This window comes from Adiantum capillus-veneris, chromosome 29 (assembly GCF_014529385.1).
Source record: "Adiantum capillus-veneris isolate H3 chromosome 29, ASM1452938v2, whole genome shotgun sequence".
NCBI classification, from domain to species: Eukaryota; Viridiplantae; Streptophyta; class Polypodiopsida; order Polypodiales; family Pteridaceae; genus Adiantum; species Adiantum capillus-veneris.
Genome location: NC_140959.1, coordinates 57,336,675 through 57,362,619, shown reverse-complemented (window position 1 = coordinate 57,362,619; position 25,945 = coordinate 57,336,675). Strand labels below are relative to the sequence as shown.

Genomic DNA, 25,945 nt, shown 5'->3' with positions numbered 1-25,945 from the left:
TCATGTCACATATCAAATATGAGCCTCAAACGTCCAGTAAATCTAAGATTTTGTCAAAAAAACGCACTAAAAGCTCTTCGGTCCAAATTTTGAGTTATTTGTCACATTTTGTATCCAAAACCTTCCATACCTCACACAGAGGGTCTATAGCATGCCTAATTTAAATTTCCGAGAAAAAATGTTCAAATTGATGCAGATGTAAATAATCGCGATTATTTACATTTTTGCTAGAATGAGCCCAAATCTTATTTTTGACCTCATGGGACCAAAGTAAACGATGTGACAAGTCCACCAATCAAGTTTGATCACACTTGGATCTCAAAAACCCAAAATCCCTTCATATCTATTGTTTCACAGTCTGAAGACTAAATCTGGCACCATTTCCATCGTGTACACTCAAATGAGCTCACACTTCACTCAGAGTATCTAAATCACATGTTCTTTGAGCCTATGAAGTCAAAAGTGCAAAAATATGGAAAAAATCATTTGCTGTAAATAATTGCGATTATTTACTTTGCTTGCAACTTTTGCCTGGATTGAATGGTTTTGATCTTTACATGTTTTTATGCATCTATGCATGCTCCAAAATTGGTTTGAATCAAAACGGACATCATTTGCCAGCAATTCAGACACAGGGCATGTTAGAGCGGAATTTGTAGAAATTTCTAACTTTGAACCTATATTTTCCTAATAGGTGCAATTGAAGCTGCTAAGAAAGCAAAGAAGAGAAAGACCCAAAAAGAAAAGCTGCAAGAGTTGCCACCATATCATTTGGAGCCCAATTCTGTGAAAACAGCCATAGTAACCTAGCTGTCAGAAGAACAGCTTGAGGAGCACAACACCACAGTCTTCACTGGCAGATTCAAAATTGAAGATGGAAGTCAGGTAGAGTTGCAAATGCTACTTAAATAAGTATATGATGTAGCAGTTAAGCCAGCTACGAAAGAAGCCAACAAGAGGTTGGGACTTCAAGAATTTTATGATCAAGAACCATGTGGAGTAGACTTCCAAAGGGCTTACGATCGAACTACTATCAACGATTAAAGAGGATGGATCTGCCCAGATCACAGATCAACAAGGACAGAAAGTAGTAGTCATCAACAAAGACATAGTGACTAAAGCACTAAAGCTGCCCAGTGAAGGTATGACAATGAGATCTAGAGATAGGAAAATAGCTGGAACATTCACAAAGAGTACAGCTGCAGCCACCTTCTCCAATCTTGTGCTAAAGCAAGTAGAGGACCGCGCCCCGCCTATACCACCAACACTTCCACTTCCTCGGCAAGAAACCACCAAGGTACACTACCCCAAATCATGTTGTTGCAGCCACCTTTACACACGTGTTGAAGTCATCAACTAGACAATCAATAGATCATGCTTAGTATGTGCTTATAGCACTCAAGAGCACAAAGAAAGAAGGAAAAGTCACATACTTGGGAGCTCCAAAAGTCTTAACCCGAATTGCAGACCAAGCCATTGGATGTTGCGGGAGCGAATCACAACACCTATAAAGTGCATGCAACACAACCTAGATCAACATAATGTCAATTGAGAACACAGATGACACGATAGATGCACGGAGGAAATCTCTGTAGCTTGTCAGACTGAGACCATCCCACGCATACAACACCATGGAAGGCTAACTAAACCACAATCTAGAATTTCATTGCTCTCAACTACACCACCCAACCCGCATATACACAAACGGAAGGAAACTCACCAAACCATACCAAAATCGTATGGAACTTAAGGAACACCATCCCCTCACTAGGATACACCTATCCCAAAGCCTCTACACTTAAAACCTTCACTCTATACCCATCTACAAAAAACGCATATGAAGACAAATCCGGATTTTGAAAGTGCCCGAAACTGAAATCTATGAGTACCTATGCATAGCTTATGTTGCACAATTATAATGACTACTTGCAAGTAGAAAATAGACATCGTTTGATATACTTACATACGCAAATAGCTCGTAGATGCACGAGCACGTTCGCTCCGTTCCACAAGGAATGCTTGGCGTTGTCGAGTAGCTCTTGCCGAGCCTAGCACGATGGTGTTGTCGGATCTCCAATGTGATGAACAAGGGGGGAGTTGCCTTAGGAAGAAGCTCATGCTCTCTCTCTTTCTCTCTCATACACAGTCAACGACAGCTTACAAATTGATTATGAGAAAAAGTTTTTTACAAAATGACCTAGGTACCTTATATACTAAGGCTACCATAGGTTAAACCTAAAATAGAGTTCAAGGGTTCAAATGGCTTTGTATTTACAATCTGGAAGTGTCATTGCACCTGGGCTTCTGCAACTAGAGTAGCTATTTATTACAAATGATGTTTATAACCATAATCCGTAGCATTTCATAACTCTCAAAAAATAAGGCTTTGTTGAGTTATGTCGTGTTGTTGACCCACGAAGTGACACTCGGCATCAGAACGGAGTGCACAAATTTCTCTCTACGACACAGTTTAAGTCTTTGACTTCTTTGGCAGCTACTCGACTAGCGCATTTTTGTCTAGCGGCAGAAATCGGACCGACGTTCCCATTCTACACCGACACTAGGTACACAAGGGGGGGTTTTGAGCCCACCTACACCAGTTTCTTCAGGTTTCCAAACACTTACAGGGATAGTGCATTTTATGCCATTATGGCAGTCATTCTAACAGAAGTTTCTCTGCAGACAGATGCATGTTCTTTTAAGCACATCTCGTTCTATTGAGCTCTTTTGAGAGTAAATATTCCCGTAGGGATATTTTTTATTGCACGTAGCAGTTCTTGGCACATGTTTGTGCATAGTCACTCATGTACGTTGAGTTGTTGTCACTACCTATGTACGTTGTTTGTGGCATCGATTTGGCGTGATGCTTTGGCAAATTTTTCGGCCGTTTTTGAGACTCGATTCCGGAAGAGCCATTTCTAAGACTATGGCTAGTGTCTTTGAGTGTGCATAGCCTTTGGAGAGTTGACAGTATGAGGTTTTCTTTGAGCTGAGGTGTTCTTGAATGTTGAGACACCTTCGGTGATACAGGTGGCTAGAGTTTTCCACTACGTATCCTTGTCATAGGAGATGTATCTTATGGTATTTTATGCTTGATGTCATGTATGGTAGTCTATTGGCAATAATAGTGTCAATTTTTTGATATCCAATGAGCACAGTTGGCACATTCTATGCATTTTTTAGTTGAGTTTTGACTCCTTACACAAAGGAGACTCTACAGGAATTTTCCCGCGAGTCGTGACTTTCATTGTTGGCACTTTTGAGCCTATTTTGGTTGAGACGTTGCTCTTGATTACAAAGGTTATTTTGCCCAAATTTTTGCAGGTTCTCAGTATAGTTTGGCACCTCTTGTCAGGGATGGCTTCTTCTTCAAAAAAGGAGAAGTATTTCATCCACAAGTTCAATGGCAGCAACTTTACCATGTAAAAAGAGTGTATGAAGGATGTTTTGTAACAAAGGTCTATTAGAACCACTGAAAGAGTGTGCAAGGGGTGATGGCTACCACATAGGCTTAGTGGGAGCTTTTGGATGCGAAATCCATGGCTACGATACGTCTACACCTATGCGAGTCAGTGTTCTTCACTATCATAGGGAAGACAACAGCCAAGGCTCTATGGGATAGCTTATGTTCAGCATGGGAGAGCAAAAGTGTATCCAAAAAAGTTTTTCTCATGAAAAAGCTTATGAAGCTCAACATGAAAGAAGGTAGCACAATTTGGGCACTTAAATGAGTTTAACTCCTTGTTCAATCAGTTGACATCTCAGGGCTTTAGTGAGTTTGATGACGAACTCGAGTCTATATTCTTGTTATGATCTCTACCCAGTTCATGGAACATTTTTTGCACAGCCATTAGCAATTCAACTCCCAATGGCAAGTTAGTGTTCAATGATGTCACAAATGCATTGCTCACTGAAGAAATTTGGCATAAATCTCTTGAAGATGCTAGTCATGGAGATGCATATATGGCTGGCAGTTCAATGAAGCAAAGATTCCATGACAATAACATTAATATAAGAAAAAATAGAGAGTGAAATCCTCGTAGTCCAAGCAAAAATAGGAACTCTAGTAGAGAGCGTAGTGCCAAAAATGTCAAGTGTTACTATCGCCATAAAAAGGGTCATTACAAAAAGGATTGTCATAGTTTTCTAAGAGACCAAAAAAACATGCAAAAAGACAAGTCTAACAAAGGCAAAAGTATGGTAAAGATTGAGGAGATCAACGTGGTTGAGTCTCCAATGCCTACCACTGTAGTATAGGATGCTCCTCCTCCAGTGATGAATGTTATGCCATCAGTGATTCATGCATAGGTGATAGCAGATCACTCAATGTTCTCATTTTCACTTTGGATCTCGCTCCAGGTGCTTTGGTTACATATGATGAGGGTTATGCGTAGAATTGGATTCTCGATTCTAGCACAAATTTTCATGTCACACCACATAGAGATTGGTTTTCCTCTTATGTGTCCATGCAGGGCATAGTCAAGCTTGGTGATTCCTATGAGCTTGACATTATTGGCATTGGTGATGTGAAGCTTTAGATGCATAATGGTACTACTTTTGTGTTGTAGAATGTCAGACATGTGCCCAAACTTACAAAGAGTTTGCTTTCTATAGGGCAATTGGATGACCTTGGTTACACTATAGTATTTGGTGATAGTTCTTGGCTAATCCACAAGAACAACGACAAACAACCTTGTCATGATGAAAGGTCGCAAAAATGGATCCTTGTACTCTATGTTTGTATCGAGTGTCGACAAACACTCTATCTATGTTGCCGAGCTGTCGCATAGTCGGCTATGCATATTATCCAAAAGGGAATGAAGACACATCAACGCTTTGGCTTCTTACCTGTGTTAGATTACACGGATTTTCCATTGTGTGAATATTGTCTATACGGCAAACAGATTAGGTTGACATCTTCGCCATTGAACAAGAAACTAGGCGAACCCCTAGACTTACTGCACAATGATTTGTGTCTCTAGGGGGGGCAAACTATTTTCTCACATTCATAGATGATTCTATCAGAAAGGTGTGGGTGTATCTCCTTAAGCGTAAGGAAACATTCTTTTCTACATTTCAAAAACTCCTCTCCATGGTTGAGAATCAGTCAGGGAAAAAGCTCAAAGCTTTTCGCACGGACAATGGTGGAGAATATGTTAGAGAATATGATGTTAAAGAATACGGCCATTGTGCTATGGAGGGCCGGACACTGACTATACTATGCTATAAATATACTTTGGATAATAGTTCAAAAATGAAGATGAGTGAGAGCAGCGCGTTAAATGGTTGTTGCAAGGTAACGATTGTGTGTGTGTGTCTCGATGTGTGTTAGTGTGTGTGCGTAGTCTTCTTTCCTACCTTCTCCATCACCTGCACACTCTACAAAGCGGTATCAAAGCTCAGTTCAAGGAGCTACAGCCCAATACACAGATTTCCGCAACTCTGAAAAACAGCAAAAAAAGAGAGGTTTTTTTGTCATAACTCCCTCACCCGAACTCGGAATACAGTGATCCAAAAGTCTATCTTTACGTTTTTGGGCATTCCGGACGCATTGGCATACTCGGATTTGCCAAAATTCACAACAATTTTTTTTTGCAGCAAACAGCCAGCTCACACAGGCATATGAGATTTCCAGTTTTGCACTCGGCAGTAGATTTACAGGTTACAGGTGAAGAATTTAGCATTTACACAGGTTTTGGAGAGCGACATAGAGCTTTTGTATCGGATATTGTGCTAAAAAAGATTTTGTTTGGATGTTGTGGGTCCACTATGGACACGCCTATGTAAGAAAGGTTGTGGGAAGAAGTTGAGGCGGTTATATTGTCAAATTGAGTACTTTGTGATTATGTATGGATATGCGGTTAATGTATTTTGGAAACTGCAGCTTTTGTGAGGGTCGAGTAAGGGTTTTTGAAGCCTTGCCTTGGGAGATTTGGGACCTTGGCAAGGTGGAGTAGGTGCTGGAGCGAACCCCCGACTGGCCCCGCTAAAGACCTCATATGTCTTTTACGAGTATGGGATGAAGGTGGATGTATGGATATGTGGTACAGAACAACGTATGGATTGCATTTGCATACAGGTCCATGTGGACATTGTTTTAGAGTATTTATGCATAGTATTGAGTCAGTCTGTGGCAAAAGTGAGTCAGTGGATTTTCCCTTGGCAGTGAGAGATTTTCTGTCAGTGTTTATGAGCACTTTGGTTGAGATTGTCACTTGAGATATTGTCCAAATACAAACGAAACTCTGTCGAAATTTTGTCAAAATCCTTTGGAAGCAAGTGAGAGAGTGAAGATGGCAGAAAGTTCAACTCAAGTCACATAGATTGTTGGAGAGAAGCTAACCAGAGAGAACTACAGCATAAGGTCTTACAGGATGGAGAACTTTATCATGGGCAAAGGTTTATGGGACTACATTACAGGTGAACAAGAGTGTCCCGAGGTTGGTTTGGAACCAAGCAGAGAGAATGTTGAAGCATATAAAACATGGCAAGCAGGAGTAGAAGCTTACAAGAAGTGGATCAAGAATTCAAGGAAAGTGATGCAATGGATTTCACTATGCATTAGTGACTTCTTTATACCACATGCGAAGAAGGCTCAATCTCCAAAGGAAGCATGGGAGGTACTAGCAAGGATGAACAGCCCCAATACAGAACCACGAAAAGTTCACTTGAAGCAAAGGTTACATTGTGTATGGCGAGGAAATAGATCCATATCAGATTATGTGACAGAGATAAAGCAAATAACAGGAAGATCTTGTGAGCATTAATGTTGAAGTTCCAGATGATGACTTAGTTTCACTGACATTGAATGGTTTGGGACCGGAATGCAAGTCATTGGATACATCTATATCTGTTTGAGGACACATGCCTAATTTTTAAGAGTTAGTAAACCTTTTTTTGCAAGAAGAGGTGAAATTAGGCAAGTCAGGTCCTTCTACATCAAAAAACAATTCCAGAGATCGGGTTTTTTACTCTAGAGGTCGTGGAAACAATAGAGGTGGAAGAGGAAACTATGGTCGTGGAAACAATGCTGGAAGAGGTCAATGGAAAAACCAACAAAGTCAAAGTTACAATGATTAGAGCCATATAGGCAGGGGGAGAGCCCAACCTCGTGGCATGGAGGTGGATGATTTGTACATCCTCAAAGAGATGGATATTATAACAGATGTGGCATTTATGGTCACTTTGAAAGAGAATGTTACACAAGGCTAAATCAAAATCGTGATCGTGGTGGAAGAGGCCGAGGTTATGGCAGACATGGAGGAAACTTTGATGGATACAATCCTCATGATCAAAATATATATGACAATAGATTGAGTGGACATTTATTTCCTATGGAGCATGTTGTTGGAAGCATGGTGGAGCCACATCATACAGATGATTGGTATTTAGATAGTGGTGCCACAAATCATATGACATATCATGGTGAATGGTTTGACAGAAAAGAGAAGTTAGAAGAGGATGAGTTTGTCGCTACAGGTGATGATACTATGCATAGGATTATGCATATTGGTTCAGTTCCATTGCTAGAAAAAGACGGGACATACAACACATTGGGAGATGTTCTATATGTGCCTTCAATCACAAAGAATTTAGCATCAATTGGACAAATGACAGTTCAAGGGTTGCAAGTCCGATTTAATCGTTATGGCTGCTTCATAGAGGAGTTTCACAAAGGCAAACCAGGCAAGATATTGGCACGTGGAAGAAAGAAAGGTCGCTTGTTCTCATTGGAAGCTGGAGATCCATGTTTACGCAGCGGTATGTATGCCACTCAAGATGATTGGGCAGAGTTATGGCATAAGAGGATTGATCATGTCAATTTTCAAAGACTAAAGAATATGCAATCAAATCAAATAGTACCTGGATTACCAAAGTTTGGCAGATTGAATTTTGATCATGTTTGTTAAGCTTGTCAATTTGGAAAGCAATCTCGTTTACCATTTCCAAAGAGGGGGAGAATTAGCCAAAATCCTTTGGAAATTGTTCATTCAGATATTTGGGGACCTTGTGATCATGCTACGCTTAATGGTTGTCGATATTTTATCACATTCACAGATGTTACAGCAGAATGACATGGGTTTACTTTCTAAAGGCAAAGTCAGAGGCATTTGAGGTATTCTTGGAGTTCAAAGTTATGGTTGACAAAGAGAATGGTTGTCAAATTAAATTCCTACGTACAGATGGAGGGGGAGAGTACATGTCACACAGTTTTGTTGATTACTTACGTGAACAAGGCATAAGAAGACAAATTACTTGCAGATACACACCACAACAAAATGGAGTTGCTGAGAGAAAGAATAGAGTCATAGCAGAGATTGCAAGAGCCATGATGAATGAAATGAATATGCCATTATCATATTGGGCTGAAGCAGTTCATACAGCAGTACACATTATGAATCAAACACCAACATTTGCCATTCATGAAATTTCACCTTATGAGAGACTTTATGGGATCAAGCCAACAGTTTTCTACATGAAAGTTTTTGGATGTGTTTGCTATGTTCATGTGCCAAATGAATCAAGAAAGAAGATGGAGCCAAAGGCAGTGAAGTGTATATTCTTGGGCTATCGGGCGGCTATCCAGTTGAAAAGAAAGGTTACAAGTGCTATGATCCTACGGCAAGACAAGTTTATGTCAGTAGAGATGTCAGATTTTGTGAGCATGAACCATGGTATAAACCAAATCTAGTGATGATAGAAGATGAGTATGAAGACCAAGAGAATGTGCGTCATGTTGTTGATAAGCCAGGACCATCAAAAAGAACTATTTCAGGACCACATATGGGAGAGGAGAGTACAGGAAGTGTCAACCCATGGAGCAGTCGTTTGCGAGATAAGAAGCAAGACGAGAAAGGCAAGAAGAAAGTGGTTGAGGAGAGTTTTGGAGATGAAAGCTTTGATGAAGAGCATGGTTTACCACATTTGAGGACACCTGGCAGTAAGAATGCTGAGAACTATGTACCCCCATATGCAAGAGAAGAGTGCACCACAGTTGAGAAGATCAGAGAGGGTGTGTTATCCAGTTGATAGATTGACATACAACGGTTACATGCGTACACATTATGCATACATGGTTTCACGTGTGCAACATAAAGAGCCTACATGTTTTCATGAGGCAATTGGAAAATCAGAATGGGAGTCAGCTATGGATGATGAGATGGATGCTCTTGTGAAGAATGACACTTGGGATTTGGTTTGCTTGCCAAGTGGAAAGAAAGCAATTGGTTCAAAATGGGTATACAAAGTCAAGTGCAAGTCAGATGGTAGTGTGGAAAGATACAAAGTGAGGCTTGTTGCTAAATGTTATGCACAAACAAAAGGTCTTGATTATGATGAGACATTTAGTCCAGTTGTAAAGATGACAACACTCAAATTGGTGATAGCAATGGCAAGTATGTTCGGTTGGAAGTTACGAAAAATGGATGTCAATAATGCATTCTTGAATGGTGACTTGGAAGAAGCAGTTTATATGATATAGCCATAGGGTTATCAACATCCAGAGTTTCCATATTATGTGTGTAAGCTGAAGAAAGCATTGTATGGTTTGAAGCAAGCATCTAGAGCTTGGTGTGAAAAGATAACCAGATTCTTGAAGAAGATTGGATTTAAACAGTCTACTGTTAATCACTCATTGTTTTTGAAGCATGTTGATGGAGAGATCGTCGTTATTGTTATCTATGTTGATGTTCTCACTGGAAGTCATCATGAGCAAATTTTGCATGTCAAGAAGAGTTTGTTGAGAGAATTCAACATGAAGGACCTTGGTGAGTTGAGATATTTTTTGGGAATTGAAATTGTCGACACTTTATCAGGAATTTGGATGATACAAAGACAATACACATTGGATATGCTTGAGAAGTATGGAATGGCAGCGTGCAAACGGGTTGATACACCTTTTGATCAAAATGTGAAGTTGATTGATGATGGACATTACATTGAGGATGTCACTATGTACCGCAAGATGGTTGAAAGTCTTATTTACTTGACAATAACAAGACCAGATTTGAGTTATGCAGTGGGTGTTGTGAGTCAATTCATGCAAAAGCCATGTAAAAGTCGTCTTGATGCAGTGAGACGGATTATGAGATATGTGAAAGCCACTGTCGGTTATGGAATGTTTTATGAAAAGAATGGGAAGCTTTATCTTTATGGTTACACATATGTAGATTGGGCAGGAGATTTTATGGATAGAAGATCTACAAGTGGTTATGCATTTTCCATTGGAAATGGTATGATAAGTTGGAGTAGCAAGAAGCAATTAACTGTAGCATTATCAAGTACAGAAGCTGAATATCGTGGAGCAGCTTTGGCAGCATGTGAAGAGTCATGGTTGAGAGTACTTATGGTAGACTTTGGTTTTGACTATCTTGACAGTGTCATTATATATTGTGACAATATTAGCAGCATCATGTTGACAAAGAATCCAGTTTACCATGCTCGCACCAAACACATTGAAGTACATTATCACTTCATTAGAGAAAAAGTATTGGCAGGTGAGATTGATTTGGTGTATGTGAAGACAAATGATCAAGTTGCGGATATATTTACAAAAGCTCTTGGAAAGGAGAAGTTTTGCTACTTTCGTGAAGCATTGGGAATCCATCATGTGCAAGCTCAATCTGATCTTGAGGGGGAGTGTTAAAGAATATGATGTTAAAGAATATGGCCGTTGTGCTATGGGCGGGCGGACACTGACTATACTATGTTGTAAATATACTTTGGATAATAGTTCAAAAATGAAGATGAGTGAGAGCAGCACGTTGAATGGTTGTTGCAGGGTAACGATTGTGTGTGTGTGTGTGTGTGTGTGTGTGTGTCTCGATGTGTGTTAGTGTGTGTGCATAGTCTTCTTTCCTACCTTCTCCATCACATGCACACTCTACAAAATATGTCTCCACGGAGTTCAAGGATTTTTGCAATTGAAGAGGCATTCGTAGGTAGTTTATTGCTCCGTACACACCTGCTCAGAATAAGATATCTAAAAGAATGAATCACACGATTCAAGAGCGAGTTATCTCTATGATTTCTATGGAAAAACTTACTCCAAAGTTTTGGGGGAAAGTTGTTATGATAGTAGTTCACATTATCAATAGGTCACCTATCTCTCCTTTGAATTTCAAGATTCCATAGGAGTTATGGACTAGGAAAATGCCAAACTATGAGCATTTACGTGTGTTTGGATGTGAGGCATATGCACATGTGCCCAAAGAACTTCGTCGCAAGTTAGATCCTAGGTCACACAAATGCAATTCGTTGAGTACCCCAGTGCAAGAATACTTAAAGCTCAGCAAGGAAGATTCTCCCAAGACAGATGTTGAGAAAGAGAAAATGGAAAAAGTGTCATATTCTTCAGCAGTTGGCAGTTTGATGTACGCTATGATAGCCACAAGACCAAACATTGCACATGCAGTGGGAGTGGTTAGTAGGTATAGGTCAAACCCTGGCAAGAAGCATTGGGAAGTAGTGAAGAAAATCCTCAGATACCTAAAGAGTAGCTAGCAAGTGTTTATGGTTCAAAAACAACGATGCATCTATTATGGGTTACACGGATGCGGATTATGCCGGTTGTGTGGATAATAGAAGATCCACATCTGGCTATGTGTTCATGTTTGCTACCTCTTGGAGATCGTGTTTCCAAGACTACACGTCTTCATCTACCACTGAGGCAGAGTATGTTGTTGTGTTTGACGCCTGCAAGGAATCCATATGGTTAGCTCATATAGTGGGAGATTTAGGCATTCACGAGGTTCTAGTACTGCATTGTGATAGTCATAGTGCCATTGCTTTAGCAAAGAAGTCGGTGTCTCACTCAAAGTCGAAACACATAGAGGTCAGATACCATGTCATACGAGATGTATTGGCTGGCAAGTGCATTGAGATTTTCAAGGTTCACACTGACGACAACCCCGCAGATGCTCTCATAAAGAGCCTAGCCTCGGAGCGGTTTACACACTGTATAGAGCTTATGGGTGTCGAATAAAGCGTGACAATGCTTCATCGACTTTGTATAGGCTAACTATATTGACGCCACTATTGTCCACCCTGACCTTCAAGTGGGAGGTTGTAGGGGTGTAGGCCAGGTGGCTATGGGAATCACCCCTTACATTACTTTCTCAATAATGAATATAGGAAGAGAAAGTGAGAGTTGACTACAATTCTCACTTTCTACTCCACTAATCCTGAGCTCTGTGTGATGTGTCTGCTTCATCCCCTTCCCCCTTCTCTCCTTCCCTCTCTTGCACTCATCGCATGGGATAATCGATCTTCCCTACATTGTAATGTCATTGTCTTTTGGGTTTTGATTTAGAAACTTAAATAATTTTTCAGGTTTTGTTTCAAGATCACTCTCATGAACTTTTTATTTCATCATCTGCACTAAGCTCTAGGTATCTATGTATGTCAAGGGTATCAAAGTATTCGTCACTTTACTCCCTGTTTTGCTCCAAGGTGCGGTTTGAATCACTTTTCAAGGTAAGATCTCTAATAAAAATCTCATCCCAAATACACAGACATTGCATATTGGTGTCAACTCCTTGTACTTTACCAATTTCTATCGTTTCTTGATGATTTTTTGGTTGGATTCACTCTAATCATGCATAAGGGAAGTAAGTCTAAGCCATTTTTTCCACAAAACTTGGTGGGTGTGATCTCATTGACACGCACATCCAATGTGGCCAAGATTTGAGTCCACTCCAAGGGATCCATTCTCTCTTCAGATAAAGGCTCAGGTACATAGTTGAGATCTTCAAATGGTCTCGCTTTCATGTTCTTGTCTTTGACAAAATTGTCACATTCAGAGGCTCCACACATCCTTAGGTGAGCTCTAGTGTTCAACATGCAGGTACTTTAGACTCTATTGCAGTTGGAGAATCAAATTCCTCTACAGGTGTTCTTCATACATCTCTGCGATTGTGATCATTTAAGTTGATGCGTGTAATGATGGTCTCCAGTGCACCTAAAACAAGGTCTCAAAGGTCTTTGTTGTCTACGTTGTTGTGCATATAGTCTCTGAGGATATGACTTTGGTTAGGTTTCACCTTGGTTAAATATGAACATTAGAGTCCCCTGACTTAGGGTAAATCCTTTGTCTTGATTTGAGTTTCCCTTCATTGACTCTAGTAAGGCTCTAGAAGATGAAACAACACTTTCTTGGTCATATGATTCCATGAATCTTGATGGATAAGGATCACTATGATGGCAGCGTCCATGGTGTTTCTCTTTGTGAAACATCTGTACTGGTACTAAAGCACTTTCTTCAGGATAGTGATATGGATATACATACCTCATGACTACTTGTTGATCATCTCCTTGTAGTGGTGATTGATGTCCCAACACTATTCTTGGCCTTTCTACTCATGGTTGCGGATTCACTAGTCCTGAGGCATATCTCAACGGTGGTGGTGGTGGTCTATTGGCTGGATAAAGAGGATTTGTGGGCATGTTTTGATGATATTGAGGGTTGGGTAGATAAGACCTCTCCCTAACTTGTCCCCGATTATAATAGCATTCCTTAGTGGCATGATTCATCCACTATTTTTCAGTGCCACACCACTTTTGCTTAGGATATGGTAGAGGCAACATAGTGCATTGCGGTGTCGGATGATCTCCTCCATATGGGTTAAGCATCACCTTAAAGATGGCAATTTTTGGTTTTGAATCCCCAACTTTTTCCCCGTTCTCCTCAAAATTTCTTCCGCTAGTTCTTTGGTGTTCATGGGTGTTTGTTGTTGCAGTGTTGTTTTTGTAGTGCTTGGTCCACTAGCTGCAGATTGAGAATCTATTGAACTTGCAGCTGCATCTCTTGACACTTCTCCGTAGATCTGGCAGTTGTCCACTAAGTAGATAGATTCCTTTGTAACCTCGTCTAGAGTCATACACTTTTTCAAATGTAAATCCTTTTTGAGGTGCTCATTCTTGAGCCCCTCTATGAATAATACTACCTGACCATCCTCTTGCAACTTCTTAGACACCTCTCAATGTATTGCTTAAATCGTAGAGTGTCTTCTCAAACTTTCTCACCCTCTTTCTGCTTGAAAAAATGAATTTGTGACACGGTATTGTGCTTGATTCCTCTCAAGGGAAAACTCCTCTACGAAATCCTATAGCAACACTTCTATATTCCCATAGTCTTCCTTTTTTAAAGCTTGGAACCAAGTGAAGGCAGTGCCTTCCAAGGTCAATCCGAAACCTTCAAACTGGATGTGGAAATTCATGACATATTTAGCTCTCAATACTCTTGAAAGATGCAAAATATGCTTGGGGATCCCTTGATCCATTGTATCTTGAAGCCATGCATTTCGCAACTTGGGATGGACATTGGGTCTTGGCTTAGTGACATATCTCATCATTCCAGAAGCTCCTGTGAAAGCTTCCTCATACAAAGAGGTTGTCATTCTAGGCGTGGCTCTTGGTTCTTCCCTCATATATACATTTGATGGCCTCACCATTTTAGTACGGTGTGGCTTGGATGACCATGTAATGGTCGTATAACAACTTCTAATTGGCTCTGGTTCTAACAAGCTACTTCTTCTCATCCATGGATCTGGGACTTTAGGTTTGCTTGACCTTACTCTACAAACACTTTCTACATGGGGTGGGATCTCAGTGACTCAATCCATAAACTCACCTTCTTTTCCATCAACCTTTTATGAGCCATCTATTTTAAGTAGATGACAGAAAAAAGTTATCCCCAACACAAAAGATTTTCCATGTCTTCCATGTATGCATAACTATACTCATGTCCCGTTCTATCCACCGGCATAGGTCATTTTCATGTTTCAAACCTATAGACATACACGTATATATGTTTTATATCCGTAAGTTTTGTAGGCCTCATGTCTTCCCTTATGTAATAGTTCTCCCCTTCCTTGGTCGTAAACTTGTATAGTCCCACCGTAGGATCATCTACAAGCACTCTTTCCAGCTCTTTCACGGATATGAATCTAGCTCTTTGATCATTCTCCAGTGGAGGTTCCAGTCATCCCCATAGCATCAACAAGGTCAAGATTGTCCGTCCTAAGATAGGCAAGCCTTGTCTCATCGATACATTGGTCTTCATAGTCAATAGCATCAACTTGCTCCCTGAACTCAAGATTCCCCAATTCCTCTCAAACATAGCACTTATGTTGGATGTCAACATAGGTTTTGGCTCCATAGCCATTGGTGTAATGGTAGTACAATTGTTTAGTGAGGGGAAGTTCCAGCTTTCCTAAGAAGCCTTCCCCATTTCTCTCACTATGGTAGCTCATTTCAGGTACCTTTTTTACCATAATCACAGTGAGGACTGGGTTAGAAGAAGTGTTTGAGACCATTTCCTCTTGCATAGTTGCTAAGGGTTCTAGGCTTACTTGGTTGACACTCTCTTCCATGGATCCCTTACTTTCTTGGTCTCTGGATAATCTAAAGCATGACAGGTACCAAGCTCCTAATCTCAAGAACATGAACAATCAACTGATTTCAAACTTGACTTGTTACTTGGAAGTGTTTAGAGATCCTCTATGGTTTCTTCCGTACTCCAACCTCTCTTTTGCATCAATCTCCCTTCATGTACAAGGCTCAGTAAAAACATAAACACATATGGATTTGAGACAAATTGGCAATTGATTGACACACAAAATTAGTCAATTACAGGACTTCTTGCACAATTTCAATGATCTTTAGACCTAGTAATGCCCTACAAGTCTTGCTTCAGAAGGTGGAACCAAATTTTGTTGAAAAATGTTGATCCTAACACTCTGTGTGGCAGAAATTCGTGATTTTTTTCCTACCTATGGTCTTTTGAGCTGTTTTTTCATTCTAGTTGTCTCAATGACTTTTTACCCAATCAAAAAAATTCATCCTTGTAAAAAATTAATTTTTTTGTCTCAAGAATCCTTTTACCTCCTTTTGGCTTGCCTCTAAGTGGGTTTTGGCTTAATCTCATGCACAAGGGAGTTATTCCCGATTTGGCTATGTGAGTGTGCTCCTTACTCTAGGGACTTCCTCTGGTGCAAGCATGGGATCTTCAAACCTAGTGTGGTTAGGGTCAAGGGTAAAAATCGTGATTTTCCCCTTCCCCAAGTGAAAAAATGCAAATTTTCACTTTTAACCTTATGAGTGTATTCTACACCTCAACACAAACCCCTTGTGAATTTTAGCCCAAAAATCTCCTTCTAGCAGAAGTTAGGGTGAAAATTGCAATTCTTTCCTTGTCTCCTGCTTTTGGCCATTTTTTCAAGTTTTGGCCAGTTCCCAAGTGTTCTTTCCTTCTTCAAGATTACTTGTGCCAATTTTCACCTCAATTGGGTAAGTGAAGTGATCTCAAGCTCTATTCCAACACTTTTTCTGACCTAAATGGTCAAGCCTTGGCCCCAAACTCACTTTTTGATCTTCAGTCTGTACCAAAATTCACACAAGAGCTTAAACACATTAGTCAAAGATATTGATAAAGTCTCGTGTACAATGTTGATGAAGTGTCGTGCTTAAACACATAAGTCAAAGATATTGATGAAGTCTCGTGCAGAAAGTTGTCCTCTAGACTCACCTACAAGAGAAAATTGCAATTTTCTCTCACAGATGTTAAATAATAGTTTTTTGAGAATTTTGGTAATGATTGAGAAATCACACACTATTTTTCATGCAAACCATGCCCAGAATCATTCACTTCCTTCGATGCATTATCATTCTTCGAGATTTCCTTACCCTTGGCAAAAAGGTCCCTTCCGTGATATGTAGATCCAATGAGATGTTGGGAGTTCTTGTCAAACTTGCTTACTTACCCTACTCCTAAAACAAAAGAAATCAACCAAAAATAGATTCAAAATGCTTGAGCTACAATTCCTAGCTGAACTCTGAAATATTTTCCATTTTCTATCGTTTTTCTCTTCTTAATTTGTTAATAACTCAGATTTTATAGATCCAAATTGCATTTTATGCGTAGGAGGTGCATTAGGATAACATTGCTAAGCTATAGAGTGCAATCTGGACCGAAAAAACTTAGGTCAAATCTGCCATGTAGATAATAAGTCTAATTTTGGCAAGTGGCAAAAAGGGGGATTTGAGTCCACATTAAGGAAAATTTGGACTCTCAAATGGGCCCTATAAGGACGTTGACTTTCTCCCTCTTGTCCAAAACGGGTGCACGGTAAAACTTTTATAAAAGAAACCAAAAGTCGGACCTTTTGGATTTAGAATGTACTCATCGAGATCTATCCATTGATATATAGCATGCCGTCATAATTCTTATATTACAAAAGATTCCATTTTTAGATGTGACGACTCCGTCTTATAAATGGAATCTCTCCCCACATTTTAGCTTCAGTGGGGAGGCCATAACTTCTACAAATCAGCTCCAAATTTTTTGGAGTTTGGGGATTTAGAAGCTACGTTCTAAGATCTTTCCAATGATATGTTGGTTGATAGGGTTTTGACAAAGAGTTTATGTACTTCACTGGGTTGCCCACTTTGGACAAGAGAGGCAAAGTCAAACCCTTTTATAGGGTTCCTTTGAGAGTCCAAATTTTCCCTGATGTAGGCATGTTTCTTTAGTCATTGTCTGACCGTCCTATAAGTTTGGTCATGTTTGTACTTCATATGCTGTTGGTGGATCGTCAAGATCTGCTTGCTGATGTTTCAGTTAGTTTTTGTTGCCTGACATGCAGTTGAGTGTAGCTTGGAGTAGATAAGGTTTGAGTGTGTTTTCTAAGAGCCTAACAACCTCTTGCAGCCTTTACGCACTAGTCAAGCCAACTACGTCCCATGGTATGACATTTATGTATGTGGTTCTTGTTATCATTACAATAAGATACAGAGGCTTGGCAACCAATGAGCTTACATAAACCTAAGCTGGCACCGCATCTCTTTTGTTCTCAATTGGTACTTCCATATTTTTCCCTAGTAGCCATTAAAAATATATGGTAGTCAATTACAAGCAACAAAGAAACACATCCCTCTATTTGGAACCTCGTCAGTAGCCACCTACATCCATGGAAATCTACTTTCTCACATCTATGCCCCTCCATATCTTGATTGATGCACTCCCAAAAAACAATATGGGCCTGCATGTCCTCCTCTTTCATCTCACAAGCTACAACAGTGAGGAGATCTTGTGTGTTGGCTGAGAGAAATGCACATTAGCATATATTAAGAGTATATATATATACATGATATGCCAATCTTGAAGAATATATTGGTGAAAAAAAAACCTAGGATCATATTCATGGCATGCCATGCTCACCCAGTCTACCACTGGTGAGTGTGATCAAATTGCACCCATGCATGTCAAAGATACCTAGATCCACTACGTCTCAATCCCCGGTGCCAATCGTAGACATTTTGAACACAAATCATTGCTCTCCTTGTGCTCCTTGCCCTGAAAATTTCCTCCTCTCATATGTAGAATCCCTTTTCAACCACAATATGGAATCTATACCAAAGCTTTCCTTTGTTGAGCCATTTCTGTTGCTGCCATGGATCTACAAAACTTACAATATAGGGATAAGTACCTTTGAAAGAATATGTACATGCAAATGTGACAATCAATCATCCTCACCAGTTGTCCTCCACAGGGACCCATTTCTTTGGCAATATTTAGAATTTCTTACTCGCCAAGGACATGGCAACAGTCACCTACTTGCAGCAAGTTGTCATTACAATTTTATTTTCCACACACATTTGTACCTTTTGTGTATCTGCTTTCATGTCTACACTAAGGACTTGTGCAACCATTTCTTTGGTTTCATGTGTGATTTTTTCGACGTACCATTCCTCATGTCATGTTGGTGACTTCCTTGATGCACCATCAACTTAGTCATGCTTTCATTCCTCGGCATGACATAATATACAAGCAATCACATGTACACAAAAAAATGGTTGATTATCCACAATAGTTGACAAGTAAGCTTGCCACCAACTCCATCACATAGCTTACCCATAGATGGTAATCTAAGCATGCAATCATTGTGAAGTGCATGGTGTTCAATTTACCAAAATTAGCTAATTTCAAACAAAACTCATGAGACACTTAAGGGCATCTACGTAGTGGTTTTTCTTCCTCGCTACACTTTCTTGCTTGTTGCAGTATGTCGAGCCTTTGCAAACACACCTATGGATGTGGGGTCTGACTCGAGGATGGAGGAAGAAGAGCCCTTTGTCACGCTGCGACCTCTGTGCAAAACTCTTCTTTTCTTGCTTCTTCTTTTTCTTCTTCTTTTCTGACCGATCTTCATCATCAGTGTCAGTTTCCCCCTCAGTATCCTGATCTGAATCTTCCTCTTCTGACTCTGACTCTGACTCTTCTGACTTTAGGTGAATCCTCAGTCTTCTTCTTTTCCTTTAGTTTTGCCTTACCTCCATATCTTCTTTCAGCTCTTGCAGCTGCTTCCACCAAATCAGTAAAATCCTGTGCATTTGCTAATGGGGGTCTCCCTACTACTGCACTTCTGAATTCCTTTTTGAGTCCTTACAAAAGTAGTCTCCCAGTTGCTCCATAGAATACTATTGTGTTGCCTCCAATCTGTTATTCAAATTTCTAAATTTCTGTCCATAATCTTCAACCAACAAATCTTTCTGCTTCAATTTCCTCAACTTCTTCAAAATGTCTTCAGGTGTTTTATCTTCGCTGAACCTTAATAAAAATATCTGCTTCAGATCATTATAATCATCAAAAACTACCATGCCATACTGCAAGAACCAATACATGGCCTTACTCTGCAGTGTTGCTGCAAAATGCTCTTTTTTCACTACATCCGGATGTAACGTCTCATATCCACTTGCAGACCACCTTGTTTGAAACTGACCAACGTGGCTGTCAGCATCTTGGGACTTTTTCCCAATGAACTTTGCCGCGCCCACTTTGGAATTTGGTGCAGCCATTGGAGGTATCGAAAGTGTTCTGAGTACTCTTATTGGGAGTGGATTGAAAGGGTAAAGTACATGTCCCTGATGGTACAAACTTCAATTGTTTTTTTAACCTTAAGATTGTCTTAGTTAGCAGTACATTAACCAATTGTCCCAAAAGTGGGTATGCTATGGGAGGAGTTGTTTGTTTGCCTCCTTGGTTTGCAAGTGGTGTCTCCTGCAGCCTGTGTTTAGGTTCTTGCAGTTCAATCCCCGCCCCAACAGTTTCTACTCTTACAGCAAGCCCCCTTACAGGTTCTTCTTGGTCATCACTACTCGACTCTTCTTCCTGTCTTCCCCTTGCAAAGAACTCTCTTCTCAATCTAAACCTTGTGCCATATGAGTGTTCTGGTAAATTGGACCCTTGCCCTGACCCAATCATGCATTGTTTCTTCTCTTTTGTCTTAAATACAGTACTAACACTTTCCTTTCATACAGACTGTAACATGAAGGTAGAATGCATGCCTCGGAAGGTAAAAAGATGTAACTACCTTGTCAACAATTGCAATTTTGATTTCCCTTGGCAAATTCGGGAAGAACTCCTCTAAGAACTTTGTTGCATATTCCTCAGACTCTTCCAAAAATTTGAAACATGGAGCTCCACAAGCTCACTTAAAGGTTATGTCACCTTATGAACTCTCATCAAATATTACCTTGACTTGAGAAAGTGAGCCAAAAGGGTGTGTGTGATGCTGCCAACAAAAGAAGGAGAAGACACAGTATAGGAAGTAACATTACTGAGTGAGATGATACAAATATAAACGTTTGCAAAGGAATATGCACATGTATTCAAGCCATGAGAGAGAAAACCTCCTAGTGAGAAGAAAAGGTGGCTACTAGAAGGTCCTAAAATGTGATTACACACTTCACAATGACTTCATGGTAACACATATTACCACGTGTTTCATATTGATATTTCAATCGAAATGCTTGAAAAACTAATTACCTTTATGGATAGTAGGCTTCTGGTTTGGGCTTCAGAATTGTGATTGTTTTATCTTATTGTATGAATATCAATGAATTCAATTAGCCATTTAATTGTTCTTCCAATTGAAGATTTTCTTGAAACAATGATTTTGTTGGGAAAAGCGCAAGGCATGAGTGGACTTTTTTTAAAAAAAGAATCTTTTGCTCGGCTACAACCTTGTTTTTTGTGGAAAAAAAATACACAAATAGGCTTTGTAATCCCATCTACACAAAAAGGAGAAGATAGTTGTTTCAAGAACCTCTTAGCATTCTCCCCATGAAATTTGAATACTTTCTAGTCGCGTGTTGCAAGGGGGGCATTCTAAAATTCAATCTCACCCTTCTTGATTACCCTTGACATGACAAGTCAAGGCACAACGGCGAAGCTACATGACAAGGACAAATTCGTGAAGTCATACCAAATTCGTTGGCTTCAACTAAATGATACAAGTTATGTATAGACAAGGATCTTGGAGATAGAGTTTGTAAATTTGGTTTTCCATGAGTTTACCTCGTGATATTTGCAAGAATCACACAAAGGTCACCTTCATGACATAATTCACATCCCCAAAGGATCTCTCTTTCTAGAAGTGAGCCATATAGCCTTTACATGTAAAGAATGGTGCCATAACAAAGTACATTTGATACATCTAAAAATCAGCAGAGGCATAAGAGGTCTATGTATTCCATAGACCTGTTCCCAAAAGTGTGGTAAAAATAAATATCATATATAGCGTTAGTGGTAGCTGTAAAGATGTCAATTGCGACACTGATGGAGTATTAGGACATGGAGAAAGCATTAAAATATATCTACAATACCAAGCCTAGCCACCAACAATTTCTCTCCTAGAGGGAACCTAGAAAGTATAACCCCTTACCTAAATGCAAACAATTAAAGAGAACAAATTCAACCATCATCCCCTAGGCAATCGTAAGCAAATGGTATACAAGCCTTCAAGCATGAGTGAAAAGGGCAAAATAGGTAGTACATTAATTTTAAGTACTATACATGATGACTTACAGAAACAGTCTTTATACTAGCTCTAGCTTGGTATGTATTTCGTGAAAGCATCAGACTCTACAAAGCGCACACAAACAAATCACTTTCACAGTAAGATTAACAACAGTTAGCTGTCATCTTGGTATTAAATACTTTCCATAGACATTCATGATCTAATAAATTTAGTATTAAATTTTGTCCACCCCCACTTGAGCACCTCATCCAAATCCATTGTCATACACGAGCCCTTCAATAAATCCACAAAGTATGGGTGTCAATGCAGGTGTAATACGAGGATATCGTGCGAGTGTGTCGAGACCCACGCATGCATATAGGAAGTAAAAATAAAAGCAAGCTAAGGAACGAAGGCCAATCACTTTTAAGATTTGGGCCACTAAACAATGCCTAAAGGACCATGTCATACACGCTCCAATGGACGAGCTTGAGGTTGGCGTGGGCCGTCATACACATCAGATATGTTGGGATGGGCAAGCTTGAGGCTGTCAATCACAGAACGTGCCTTTCACCCAGTCACCTCAGCCAGAGCCCAGCCCCTTCCCTGCCTCGATGACACGCCAAATCATAGCCAGCGGACTTTAGAGAAGGGGCAACCACCCCCCCCCCCCCCCCCCCCCCCCTCCGGCTCACCCGGTCCAGCAGGCATTCCTCGGCACAGATTGGTCTGCAGTGCACTCTCTTTCGCGAAGTCGTCAACCCATCTGTCCAACTCTGACTCAGCAAGCAGATGCTCGTTTCGTATGGAAAAGGGCCCTGATCATGTGGGTGCTGGTCATGTGTGACACTGGCCTAAATATTCATTATGCACCATAAAAAATACCGGGCAAAAATCAATTTGCACCAGATATAAGTCTTGCTCAGTAAGTACCACAATGAAATGTCAGACGGAAACAGTGGAACGCTTAGTAAATATTAGGCTTGGTGAATACAAGTGGCACACTCAGTAAATACCACAATGAAATATAGGATAGAAAAAGAATCTCTTTGCCTCAACTGACGTATTTACGAGCAACAAACAGGTTATCAAGGAATAATATTCATTGGGAGCATTGTAATATGACATTGTTACGGTACGGCAGCTAACAGCCTCGTTTTCTCCTTATTGGGGGGAAGATTGACTCACCTACCTGTTAAACATTGAGTGGAAAACAACACCATGATATTTATCATGCATGCTGTGAGCAGATTAAGCATCTGACGATATGATACATTAAAATTCAAGAGTCTACAAATGCCACACAGATAATCTTTCAAAAGTGACTATGTCTGGCAATTGTCTTAAAGGGAGTATAAGCCACAATAAGCTCTTCCAAATGCTCGTAGAGAACCACCTACAGTGTCAATGACCATTCAATAAACCAACAGAGAGGAGCTACATGCAATGTCACCAGATTCAGAGAACATAGTCCACTCCAGACTCGGATAAGTCCAACGCCTGCTACTAGGTAAGCACAACCCCCATCTCAAGTACCAGCCTTCCTCTTCTCAACACGTGCAACAAAACCAGCCTTAATTGGTGCCACAGAGCGAGAGCAACCACACTGCAAAAAATAAAATTCTTGAGCCCTCACAATACAAGAAGCCACGTATGATAATGAAGGCCTTACAAGCATGAATAAACCTGTTCACATCGCAGAAAGAAAAGGCGATTCTCTTTTGTAAGAACAGTATCTGGACTTTTGCAGCCATTGCACATAACATACTCCGCTGCATTAAAAGAAAAAGGTAAAAAGGCAAGATCACAACCGATACCCAATTCATTAGCTCGAGATCCAATGACTGCACTTAGAAGGTAAAAGAACTTACTGACATATCTTCTTAAAATACCCTCAAAGTATTTTGGTGCAAACCGCCCCTTTACTACCAATCGTTGCTGGCCATCAAGATTACCATTCGTCCCCAATTCAGCAAGAAGGTATGTCATCACATGTTCTGGTTGGCGATGCATTCTGTCACGAGAAGAATAACAAAGTGAGCAGCGTTATAAAGAATCTACTTGCTGCAAAAAATCTGCACCACAGAACAGTAATGCTCACGTCTTGCACAGATCCATAAAATTCACAAACACAGTCTTCTTGGTTCCTTCCCGAAGAACTTGTGGAGGCCTCATCACTGTTCTCCTCCTTTCCCCTGCCAGCTCTGGATTGCTCTCACGCAGTATATTGAACACCCTCCCAAGGAGCTGATTGAACAACAAAGCTTTGCATAAATCGTAATGAAACACATAGATGTGGGCACCAGGGTTTTGAGCTATTTGCGCAAAGAGCACTTGCTTACCTCTTCATAGTAATAGTCGCGAGTTGTCCCTTCCCATGGGTATTGGGCTCTAAGAACAATACCCTCACCTTCTTCATTATCAGCCGCCTGGCTGCCTGCAATGCAAGGGAACCTAAGAAACTGGAGGATGGACAGATAAAACCAACTAATATATGCTGCAAGATGTCGATTAACAGAAATCAAAGGCCCCTACCATTGGCATCGCCAAGGGAATCTCCATTCTCATCATCTTGAGCATCATTTTCGACCTGAAACACCAAAAGAGACAAAAACATGGAACTCATTTTTCCAAGATCTTTCCCATTCACTAATTTCATAGAGAAAAAGATCGAAAGACACTCCAATCACCATCTCTCAGTAAGTTTTATCAGAAAAAAATATAATTGCCTATAAATGTAACTACCAATAACAACGAATAACATCACACACAGCAATCGCAATAAAAAATGTTTTCTTTATGGCACCCTATGCCCATTGCATACTCAGACTACATGGCATACCGGTTTCTTTTTCTTCTTCTTCTTGCCTGCAAAAGTTGAGTCCATGCCTTCTGCCACTGTCAACAATAAAAATAATGTTACCCATCCCTTTTCCATACTGATTTGGAAGATCAATAGGGTGCAAATACTAACATGAGAGGCCCTCAACTTTCTCTGCAACACTATCTGCATTCTCGGCTTCTGGAGCATCTTGAATTATAACTTTCTTCTTTTTCTTCTTCTTTGTGGGATCAAAGGGGGCAAGCTAATAACAGAGACAAGCAATCATTGTTCAGCTAACAAAGTGCCAATCACGTATCACACACAACTATCATATACAAAAAACACCAAATTAATATTATCATAAACCACACAATCAACACGCAAAACCCAAAGCTTGCAATGAAGAGATCATGAAGACGAGACATCTGTATCAACAACCACATGAAGGATCAAAGCCCATGAAACTCCTTTTATCCGGGAGATACAATGGGCTTGATGGCATGAATTTGACAGAATTTCATGCAGGCGTTGCATCAACTACCACTCAAAGAATCGATGCAGACTAACTGCAGTGAAGCTTTGTCGCGACCAACTGTAAGAATTGTAATGGATTCATGAAAAAGATACAATGAGCTTCATCGCCAACTACATGGTACACGAAACATAAAAAAACACATGATCTGCAGACAGAACCACACTGTGGATCATACAAAAGCTGCAAAGGGCTTCGGTTCATCCACAAGAGCGTTTACATAATCGGCATACCTCGCCCACTCCCTGCAAAACTTCATCCTGCTGATCCTCCGCCATAGCTACTCGCTGAGATTTGGTGAAAAGTCCTCTTCGAAAACAACCCTAATTCACAGAAAGCAGAAGTTTCTTTGTAGTTTGTAAAAACCTCGACAGAGACCAAAGCCCTAGTGTGGGGGGCCAGAGAGAGAGAGAGAGAGAGAGAGAGAGGAGTTAACCTTTGCGCAAGCTTTGTTCAGGAAAAAACAAGTGACAAAATCACTACGCCTGCCGATACAAGATGCATTTAAGCAAAAAGACCGACACAAAAGATAGCTTGAAGCAGGGTTTTCACGAAAAGGCTTCAGTAAATCCATCTTGGCATGGGCACCGAGTGTTTCTTCCAATGCTAGCATGGAGGAAGCGCAAATCACTCCAGTCGCGGTGGGGGTCGGCGCAACGCTGCCGTATATATTTCAGATACCTCATCTTTGCGAGCTCAATGCAAGTAATCAAAAGAAGGCGTAATGCCGATGTATTTGCCTGCCGCACTTTGTCACCATTGCATGACAACAAAAAGTTAATTACCTTCCAG

The 25,945-nt window shown here is 40.3% G+C and overlaps 1 protein-coding gene across 1 annotated transcript; it reads right to left on the bottom strand.

Annotated features, from left to right (window-relative positions):
- Positions 1-23,042: 23,042 nt before the first annotated feature.
- Positions 23,043-25,706, bottom strand: LOC147419249 (eukaryotic translation initiation factor 2 subunit beta-like). The gene is made up of 10 exons (XM_086505890.1): positions 25,590-25,706; positions 25,387-25,476; positions 24,772-24,883; positions 24,640-24,695; positions 24,333-24,387; positions 24,140-24,234; positions 23,899-24,044; positions 23,669-23,811; positions 23,484-23,569; positions 23,043-23,403 (listed from the first exon to the last, which is right to left on the bottom strand). The coding sequence occupies exons 2-10, from the start codon at positions 25,429-25,431 to the stop codon at positions 23,326-23,328; spliced, it is 816 nt and encodes a 271-aa protein (XP_086362016.1). The 5' UTR covers positions 25,432-25,476; positions 25,590-25,706; the 3' UTR covers positions 23,043-23,325.
- Between the last annotated feature and the right edge of the window lie 239 nt (positions 25,707-25,945).

Bases quoted from the DNA above. Each gene is read 5' to 3' on its own strand.
- LOC147419249 (XM_086505890.1), bottom strand. From the start codon at position 25,431: ATGGCGGAGGATCAGCAGGATGAAGTTTTGCAGGGAGTGGGCGAG. The intron at 24,045-24,139 runs GTAAGCAAGTGC...TTGTTCAATCAG, and splicing joins GCGACTATTACTATGAAGAG to CTCCTTGGGAGGGTGTTCAA. The intron at 23,570-23,668 runs GTAAGTTCTTTT...CTTTTAATGCAG, and splicing joins TATTTTAAGAAGATATGTCA to CGGAGTATGTTATGTGCAAT.